The following is a 10,400-nucleotide window of genomic DNA, read 5'->3' on the forward strand; positions in this document are numbered from 1 at the left end:
TCGCGTTCGGCATGGTCACTAGCATGGCTTCGATCCTGGACGGCAGCGACTACCGGCCCGAGCTCTCCATCCCGCTCCATCACGCCATGAGCATGTCCTGCGACTCGTCCCCGCCCGGCATGGGCATGAGCAACACCTATACCACGCTGACACCTCTCCAACCGCTGCCGCCCATCTCCACCGTGTCGGACAAGTTCCACCACCCGCACCCCCACCACCATCCGCACCACCACCACCACCACCACCACCAGCGCTTGTCGGGCAACGTCAGCGGCAGCTTCACCCTCATGCGCGACGAGCGCGGGCTCCCGGCCATGAACAACCTCTATAGCCCCTACAAGGAGATGCCGGGCATGAGCCAGAGCCTGTCCCCGCTGGCCGCCACGCCGCTGGGTAACGGGCTGGGCGGCCTCCACAACGCCCAGCAGAGCCTGCCCAACTACGGGCCGCCGGGCCACGACAAAATGCTCAGCCCCAACTTTGACGCGCACCACACTGCCATGCTGACCCGCGGTGAGCAGCACCTGTCCCGCGGCCTGGGCACCCCGCCCGCGGCCATGATGTCGCACCTCAACGGCCTGCACCACCCAGGCCATACTCAGTCCCACGGGCCGGTGCTGGCGCCCAGCCGTGAGCGGCCACCTTCGTCCTCGTCGGGCTCGCAGGTGGCCACATCCGGCCAGCTGGAGGAGATCAACACCAAAGAAGTGGCCCAGCGCATCACCGCCGAGCTGAAGCGCTACAGCATCCCGCAGGCGATCTTCGCGCAGAGGGTGCTGTGCCGGTCTCAGGGGACTCTCTCCGACCTGCTCCGGAACCCAAAACCGTGGAGTAAACTCAAATCTGGCAGGGAGACCTTCCGCAGGATGTGGAAGTGGCTGCAGGAGCCCGAGTTCCAGCGCATGTCCGCCTTACGCTTGGCAGGTAAGCCCAGAGGGTCGTCTGGAGCCAGGCTGGGAAGAGGGTTCCGGGCTGCTCGTGGCTCCGGGTCAGTGCGCCTAGCACTTCTCTAGGTTCCTCCCGCTTTCTTCCCACTTCCTATTTCTTCTCGACTTTATTTCTTCTTTTATTTCCTTTCTGTCCTCTTCCTTACTTCATTTTTCTTGTTTCTTCTCTTCTTCCTTGTCTACTAGCTTTCATTGACTGACACCCTCCTCCCAAACACACATACATTTCATGACCCCTCCCCTCAACGGGCCAACTTTGCCCTCTCTTTTGGAGGCGGGATGGAGGTGCCCGGGTGTCCGGCTAGGAGGCCTCTCTTTCCAGGACTCACAGAGACCAGGAATTGCCCTTATTCAAAACCTTGTGCACTTGAACTCTTGTTTAGACAATACATTTCGGTTTTCCAGAACTGCCTGGTTTCACTATATGAAGGCAGCCGAGGGCCTTTGCTCTTCGTAAAGGAAAAATATCTGTTTTCCTACCCACCATATTAGGCAAACTTATTTGATCATTGGCAAGAGTCACAGACTTGCCCGCGCGGGGAACGGGTGGCCCGACTGTAACAGCGCTTCCTTCCCGAGCGCTTCCTTCCCGAGCCCTTGGCGTTGGCGTGGGGACTTTCTGACCGAAAGAGCCGGCTTGGGCCAGCTTCCGTATCACTGCCCGCAGCTAGGGGAGGCTGCAAGGACGAAGGTTGGGATTGCCACATTCACTTCTGGGAGGACAGGGGAAGAGAAACTAAGAATGAAGAGCGCCGTTCCTCACTCGCCAGCAGACCTTGCCCAGCTCCGAGCGTTTGCTGTAATTTTCCGAGGTTTGGCTGGGCTCAGATATAAGCTAGGAGCCCGGGAAAAGAGGAGCTGAGAAATTAAGATGCAGGTTAGTTAATGCATCTTGGCCGCGGGCTACAGGCTCCGCCTTTGCATTAAGCAGACGCCGATTGTATGCGTAGCGCGGCGGCAGGGAGGGCCGGCGGCGGGCGGGAGGGGATGAATTGACGAGCTGGTTACATTGTTCTGGAGCCGGCTTGGCTCTTTGTGCCTCCTCTAGCGGCCGAGCTGCGAGGTACAGCCCTCTATTGTTCTATGAGCCCGGACACCTCCTGTGTGGGCGGTGGGAGCGTTAGAGAAAAACGCAGCGGTGGCTGCGACTGGCACGCAGTTGCGCGCTTTTGTGCGCACAGACCCAGCGCGGTGCGCGTGGCAATTTCGCTGCCCCCAGGATCGAGCCGCGGGCCCAGAGGGGTAAAGTGTCCAGGCACTCCATTAGGATGGACCCACACTACCCTACTGCAAACCCAGATGAGCACTTCTCTTGGACTGGGGCGATCTCTTGGGATCGGCAGGACATCTTGGGGACAAGTCATGACGGCAATGATTTACATAGGTGCGGACAGGGGGACGCGTGCGGTTCCGAGCCAGCTGCACACAACATGCTTCCGGAGCAGAGAGCTCAGGCTTCCTCTCCCGCGCTCCGGGGCTTTCCTCGCTCCGCTGAGCCTGGCTTGTGTGGTACACACTACGAACTCCGGACAGGGTTGGTGGGTGTGACAGGCAGCGTGTTCACCATGGCGAAGGGAGGGCGCGTTTCCGTTCTGACCACCTCAGCCTTTGCCGGCTGTTGGAGGATTCCTACCTCCAATTGCCCGGCAGTGTTGACCTGAGATGGTAAAGAAAACTAGCTTTTCCCCAAAGAGATTCTCAAAATTAGTGAACTCTAAGTACTTTTTGCTTAGATTTAGAGATCGACTTTATCCTTTTCCTTTAGCTTACTCTTCAATCTCTTCTACGTTTTTCTCTGATTTGCTCTTGGTTCCTAGCAAAGGTTAACCAATGAATAGAGCAGAGGTGAGAAATAAACTGAAGGCTCACAGACTATTCCGAACAGTGCGGTACCTTTTGGTCTTAGTCCTCCCCTCTCCCGGAGTCCCTCTGGGGCAGCTCTAGCACGTGGCGGCTTCCTGGGCACCGGAGGCCAGAGGAACTTGGCAGCTGGTCTTTGGGGGGTACAGTTAAAGGCCGGATGACAGCTATTCTACTCCAGCCCATCTCAGAGCGCTGCCGCCCCCTCACGCCTGTCCAGCAAAGGACAGAGCTTTTTTTTTTTTTTTTTTTTTTTTTTTTTTTTTTTTTTTTTTTTGTAAGTGCTTTCCTGCCTCTATATCTGAAAGTGATGTTAGCACATCTCAGCTTTTACAACCGCCCCAAGCATTGCTGGGATGAGGGGTCGTGTGGCATCCCCAGGGGTTCCCCAATCCCACCACTCATGGGGTGGGAGGAAGCCCAGGAAGACTCGGGCTGGTCACTGATGCAGGGGGCTTTTCAAAGATGAGCTCTGAAACCGCCTCCTGGAGAGACTGAAAGACTCCTTCAGACAGTGGGGAATTCCTGACGAGGACCTCACTTTGCTTGAGCATTCAAATGTGCGTGTTTTATTACCCCAAGTTGAAAAGGGACAAGAGCTTTAGCCTTTTTATCTGGCCATTTTATCTGGCCATTTTATCAGCAACTACAAGTGTGTTGAGTGGTTATTATTACATGGAAGGCCTTTCAGTTTGGGGTCAGTAGATCAGTCTCTTCAGACATGACGCAGAAGCTGAGGCTGGTAAGTAGGTATTATGTGCTCAAGAGCGCTAGCGGATAGGAACAAATGGAGAAGAAAAGCGGAGGCCTTCTCTGCCAGGAGTATTGATTGGAATCCCCACCGGATGCTGCTGAAGGCCCACACCGTTGGGCTCCCAGAGTTAAACAAGCCCAGTGGCTCCACAGGGCGGCTGCACTGGCCTCCCAGCCCCAAGCCTCTCAGAGCCGGCGTCCCTCCCTCCCATGTTGCCCAGATCTGGCCTTCCTCCCCCACCACCCACCTCTCGTTTACCTTTCTCTTTCAAATTTTGGGTCCCTCTGGAAGTTCCCAGAGGCCCAAACAGAATTAAGATATCTGATGTGGGCCAGCGCAGACAAACCTCACGCTTAGGTGAAGTACACCCCGTCACCACAGAAGCAGATCCTTCTCCTCCCTACCCACCTCCTTGGTGTATCCATAGCCCAGGGCGGCATTTCAAGGGGAAGGGAGAGATCGGGAAGACTCAGATATCCCCAGCATTAGATTTCAGAAAAATGGACCCCAAGCGCACCGTTTGGTTGGGAAAGGGTGGTGAGAGCAGCAAGTGGTTGCAACCACACCCATTTGGGCCTCTTCGGTGGTTTCCCAAGGCTGGGTCCTCCAGGGCAGTGGTTTCTTAACTGCGACCCAAGGCTGGGTCCTCCAGGGCAGTGTTTTATTAACTGGGCAAGAAGCTTCGAGGACAAACTCCGGTGGGTTCGTGCACCAATACTCTCCGGCTTTGAACCCAAGAAGCCTCTGAATCAAGCACAAACACAAACAAGGAGGGAGAGAAGCCAGGCAAGAACCGGGACTGGCGCTCCTCAGGGCAAAATGAAGGCCTCAGTGTGGGGAGTGATTTCCTCCAGCGTCCCTAAGACAGGGCGCTCAGCGACATATCTTGTAACTTGGGCTCCCAGGGCAGTCTACTCAGTCGCACAGACGCATGGCCCTCTTCAGACAGCAACTCCTAGCCCCAAATCTGGAACCATCAGGCAGCGGTGATCCCTTAACTAACCTGCCAAGATGTCGCTGGGGCCACCTGACTTCCGCAGTGGCGGAGCATGATGGGGCAGTGCTTAGAGGCTCTTGCCACAGGCACCAATGAATGTCTTCTTTGGCACGAGGACGTTTTAGGCTATGCAGACCGACCTGCACCCCTAAAACCAGGGATGGAGGTGGGACCCTCATTCGCAGAGTCCCCTACTCCACCATCCCTCCCGCTGGTCCGGCTCCCAGCCCAGCTCAGTCCATCTCTCCCGGCAGTTTAGTTCGGGATCTGGGGCGAGAGGCTACGTGCTGCCGATGTCGGTACGGAAAACACGACATTTTCGCCTGCTTGCTTGTGGGATTAAATGATTGGAAAGCTCACTACTGTCCTTGCCTGGTCAACCCCCCGTGCCTTGAGAACACCTTCCCAGCACGCATTCGGGTGGGCGAGAGCTGCCCGAGGAGTCGGGACATGAAGGAGGTTAGTGAAGCCCGGCTCCAGGAGTCGACCTGGACGCCGGGCGCCCTCGACGGGAGAGGCAGCACGCTTATTTTTATTCCAGGCTTTCCACCATGCGGTTATGTCACTTTCTCAAACGAATGTGTATATGGAGGGAGATCGATGCTGATAATGTTTAGAAGATTAAAAGAGCATTAATGCTGGCTACAATAACGTAAACGTGTGGACCCAGATTTCATTGATCTGGAACCCGATCCGGCGTGTTTCCAGTAAGGCCCCACGGCGCGCTCTTCCCAGCAGAGCGCTCGCCAGCGCCACGGCTCCCGGTGCTTTGGCCGCGCCGTATCCACAGCTCCGGGTGGGTCTCTGGTCTGGCTGCAGCGCCTCCCCAACGCGGCCCCAGGCCGCCGCTTCCTACCCGAGGCTTGCTCTTGCTGGCCCACCCGCGCTCTTCCCCAGCCCCCTACGCACGTACACCGTACATCGCTTTCTGCGCTCCCCGCCGCGGGCTCTGCGGCTGGCGGGGTCAGAGCAGGCATTGCGCAGGGCTGGCGCCTGCATCCTCCCAGCCCTATCGTCTTTTAGGAGCCGTCGCCGCCGGCCCCGCATGGCCCGCATCTGGTCGAGGAGGGCCCGGAGCAACTTTCCTCCATCGAAACCAGGAAATTCGGTCACCCTCTCGATATGCGAGAACCGCCAAGCGCAACTTCAGAAATGACGTCTCTAAGGCTGCTTGCTAAAACTGCACAGCTTGTTTATCCGCAGATCCTTTTCTGTTCTCATTAAAAGAGAGAGACCATTGCATTAAAAGTTCCCATTCAAAGACTTTCTCCGCAGATGCAGTAGTTGGACAATTAAATGCGGCCCAATGACATCTCAGAGAATTGTCTGCTCTGCTCCAGGCTCATTGGGCCAACCAGGGAAGAATCTTGTTTCCTCCCCTGGCTGGGGAAGGAAGGTTAGAAAACCAGACTGGGGGACCCACCACCACCTCCTCCCCTTCCACCAGCTGGAGGGAACTTCCCCTCTGAGGCCTGCTGCTGGTGGCTAACCAGGTACGGAGGCTTTCTCTGAGTCACCAGCACCCAGTGGAAAAGAGAGGATTTCTCAGCTTCTCCTTCCTGCACGTTGAGGAGACCTCCACACTCTGCCAGCCGCTTCTCATGCCCCGTGGTGGCTCATTCTTCCAGAAGGAACGGCTGAGGTGAATTTGACCGGAAAGAATACGAGAGTTGAGACCGTAGTGAGAGCCAGACGAGCGCTACATTGTTCTTGTTTTTTGAAATTGTAACTCCTCCAGTTGGAGAAAGCTAAGCTTTTCCTTCCAGAGAAGGTCTCAATCTGGAAGAAAAAGAATATTTTCCTTCCTTCTCCAAGAACAAATGAGAAAGGCGAGGAAGAGAGGGGGGCGGAGGAATCTTGCAGCGTTCGGCTTTGATGTATGGCAAAGGGTCAGCCGTATTTTTTTTCTGTCTTCTCCAGATGGGGGTCATCTTCCTACCAGTGGCATTCCTTAAAGAAGAGAGCTTTGATGTAGCTCCTTGATGCCTAGTTAGAACTGCGTTATTCCCTCCCAAAATCTCCAGCGAACAAAGTCAAGTGCTCAGTGATCAGATACAGAAACTAAGGAGGGCGCCTGGTTTCCTTCTGGTTAGGAACACAACGGGCCCTTCTCCACACGCCCCACATGAAGGGCCCCAAGTTCTGGAGGCGTAGGTGGGTTTCGGGAGGGTAGGGTCTTAGTCTCTCCCCTATCCCCATCCTAGAATCCCCCAAAAGGGTGGGATTCCTGGTGAATGGTAAGGGTAAGACAGAGGGGAAACTGATTCCCCCAGATTCTCTTTCTAAGAGGAAAGCTGCCACGTTCTCCTCTTGAGCCAGGTCTTTCCAGAGGCAACAGGGCCAGGGGTGGGAGAGTGACCTTCCCGAGCTCCAGGCCTGAATCCTAAGAGATTGAGAACCATCTTCTGCTGTCTTCAACCCAGAACTTCATTTTAGGGGGCCACCTCTTAGCCTCTTGGTTTTCTAGTCGATAGAAGCTTCTCCTTAAGCAATATCACAGGAATGGGGTTGAAGAGTTCCTAGGAAGAAAGTACTGGGCCCCACCGCACTGTGGCTGGTGACTGGTGTTGGCAGACACTGTGTTCAGGAAAAATGATGTCATGTAGAGGAATCCCTGAAGGAATGAAAGCCTCAAAGGAGAAGCAGAGAGATTTAGTTTCTGGGTTCCTGCCAAAGGAAGGGAAATGAGGAGGGAATAAATAGAAATATTTGCCTGAATAATGGGCCCTGGGGGAAAGGGTGAATATTGAGACACCCTGGGCATTAAACTTCGTCAAAGATCCTCTGGATTATGTTCGTCCCTGACCTCTCAGAGCCCCTCATTTTTCCTGACCTGGGGAAAATCGTTTCATTCAGGAAGATACTTTTCTTGGTGGAGAGAGACCATTATGAGGAAGCCCAGTGGGGGCATTTATGCAGTCAGGTACAGAGCCTGCTCAAGATGGGCTAGGGACCCATCTGCACCCTTCATCACCCAGTCTGTCCACCTAACCCACTTCAGTGCCTTTGGGAAAGGTTTTTTTGATTTTCGTGTCTCACTCAAGACAAAGACTCTAAAAAACATGAATAGGTTTTTGTAGGGGCAGGGAGGAAGGGAGGGAAGGAAGTTGATTGGGTAACTCAGCCCATCGGATACCTGACAAGGTGCAGGCAAGGCACAGAGGCTGGCTGTGGCTGTGCAAACAAGAATAGTCTCACTTGAGGAGCAGGATTTCTAGAAGCTGCGGACATTTGTTATGAAAAACTGTCCCACACAAATTGTCCCAGAGGGAAGGAAGGCTCTGCATTCCACCTGGGCATCTCTCTTGCCATTTGAAGATCCATTACTCTTCTGTAGAAAGCAGACTTTGGGTTGGAAGCACACCTCTACCATAATTTAATCAGCATTGGACCTTGGCTCATGTAATCAAATATACATATACTTTTTCCTGCAGGAACAAAAATAATTTCTCTGTAACTGGTATTGACTTGAAGTCATGTAATCTCTGGGAAGCATCACATTTTTAAATGGAAAGGTAAAATTAAGGGGAAAAGAATCCACAGTTTCAGTGGTTTGCCTGTCATTGCTAAGAGAGCCAGTTACTGCCTAAGAAAGGGCAGAAAGAGCATGCTAGAGCTCAAATACATGTGTTGCTCCAATTGTAGGCATTTCACTTCAGCTTCCTCTGTGTAGGTAGCTTCCCAGATCTATTTTGGCCGGAAATAAGGCTGACTAGCTCACCAGACCCCAGGAATTTGTGCTTTATATTTATGTTGAGTAGCAACATCCTCGGAGGAACCTGTTTCTTCAGTTTTTTTACCCTGTTTGGAAAGGCCACAGGCGGCAGCAGCAGGATCCAGGGGCTGGGCGGAGGGGGAGGAGGGTGAGGCAGCCAGCCCCATATTAAGGGTGACTGGTAGCAATTGCCAGCTCACTCCCCCCCTCTATCCCCAGGGCCTTGAGGATGGAGCTCTACCCTAGAGTTTCCTCTAAGAGCAAGGTTGGACTCCCCATTCCCAGGACGAGGCTCTGGGCTTTACCCAAGTTGAGTCTGTTAGGGAATCTGTTGTAAACACAGATCCATTGATTTGCATTTGTCAGAGAGTAAAGTTAAACCGGTGAAAAGAGAAGCCCTTACCCTTTTATGCAGGGCCAGGGAAACCTTTCATATTGATCCTATTGATCCAACCTTTCCCTTTAAGGAAACCACATAGTTAAAGACCCTCGTTCAATAGATTTACCCTTCACGCTTGTGATATTCCTTTAAGTGTTCTCATCTAGGATAGCTGGGCATTAAGCCCACACTCCAAACCAAACAAAAATGAAAAGGGGGTAGGAGGGGAGGGGTCAGGAGACAGAATTGTGGGAAGTGAAATTGAATTAAACTGAAATGTATAATAAATCGACTGGGGATGTTTTTCTCATTCCTTTAAGATGACACGCAGGGATAAGGACAAAATGGATGACTTAACATCTCTCTCTCTCTTTTTTTTTTCCCACCAAAGAAATCTGTTTACATGCTAAAGTAGCAATGTCTCAGGATCAGCATTTTCTACTGTCAAATTATTTCAATCAAGTCATTAGCTTGGTTTATTTAAGCTGGTTCACTTCAAAGCAGAAATACTTCCACAAAAATTATTTTGGTTCATTTGTAACAAATCAGGAACAGAAATGTCCCCAGAAAAATGCAATATTTTGGACTTTGTATTTGAGCATGGATACTGAAGTCACTTCAGAAGAGAGGGCTTGGAGTTGTCTGTTCTGATGCAAGTGGGTAGAAACTAGGCCAAGAGTAAGGTATAGCTTTTCTTTTAGAGCGGTGTAGACAGATGGAATAGGAATTGCTAAATATGGCTCAGTATTCTCGTTTGCAGATATGAAAATGAAAGTCCCCTTTTTTTTCCCAGAACCGTTGGCATTTCTTCCTTGATCCTTTTTGTCCTGCAAATAAGACTCATTTGTGATCCACCCCCCCACCCCCCGCCCACCCCAACATGGTACATGTGCTATTCCTAATTGGCTATCTCTTGGGTTATGTTCAGACACTCATGTTTGTTTTATGTGATTGAAAAATATTAATGATTCCTTAGGTGAGCTAATGTATTTATCTGCTGAGTGAGTTCAAAGGGCAGAGTTCAGCTATGGTTCAGGTTAATTGAACAGGAAGCAGCGAGTTCTTCAGGCTGTGCTGAAAAGAGGGACCAGTCCCTTAAAATATCACACTCAGCAAACACAATTTCACTGTCCTCATCCCAGAGTCTGATGTAAGAGGCTCAGATCAACTTGGATGGCCTGTTTAAAAACCCAAAGCACAGCAACTGCAACAAAACCCTCTAGTCCCCCTTGGGAAAGAAGAGTTTTCTTATTGGCTAATTGCTTTATTGGTAGCACTGACCTGCAGAGCAGCTGCAGGGGCCTGGGTGAAGGCTTAGGCCTCAGAATAATGTGCTCCATTAGAACAGGGCAAGGCATTTTTTTGTTTACTCAATTGGAGCTCCCTGCAAAGTGCTATTAACCCCAGCCCAACTGCGTATGCTCTGCAAAAGCCAAAGGTCACACCAGTCAGGCTGTAGGCACAACTAGCTCTGCCCTAGTGGGGGGGAAGGAGCATCCTGCAGGCATTGCCCTCCCCAAAGCTTGACCCAACCCTGTGCCCGCCCCCCCCAGGGCTTTGACCAAAGCCAGCAGTTGCACAACTTGTTTACATTTCCCAATTGCTGAATCATATTATTGATGATTAAACAGCTTTGATCTGAGTACCATCAATCACACTAGAAAAAAATCTTCCCACTGACCCTCTTTTTTCTATTTATGTTCTCTTCATCATTCTCCTGTACAGTAAATAGCATTTACTGTATGGTA

General features: G+C 52.1%; 1 protein-coding gene across 1 annotated transcript in view; it reads left to right on the forward strand.

The window, feature by feature from the left end:
- Window positions 1-6: 6 nt before the first annotated feature.
- ONECUT2 (one cut homeobox 2) overlaps window positions 7-10,400 on the forward strand; it is a 38,673-nt gene continuing 28,279 nt past the window's right edge. The window contains 3 exon segments of the mRNA XM_006913698.3: window positions 7-222; window positions 225-247; window positions 249-924. Coding sequence (XP_006913760.2) covers window positions 12-222; window positions 225-247; window positions 249-924 — 910 coding nt within the window. The 5' untranslated portion in view covers window positions 7-11.

The sequence above is a fragment of the Pteropus alecto genome, unplaced genomic scaffold, assembly GCF_000325575.1.
Source record: "Pteropus alecto unplaced genomic scaffold, ASM32557v1 scaffold14, whole genome shotgun sequence".
Classification (NCBI taxonomy): Eukaryota; Metazoa; Chordata; class Mammalia; order Chiroptera; family Pteropodidae; genus Pteropus; species Pteropus alecto.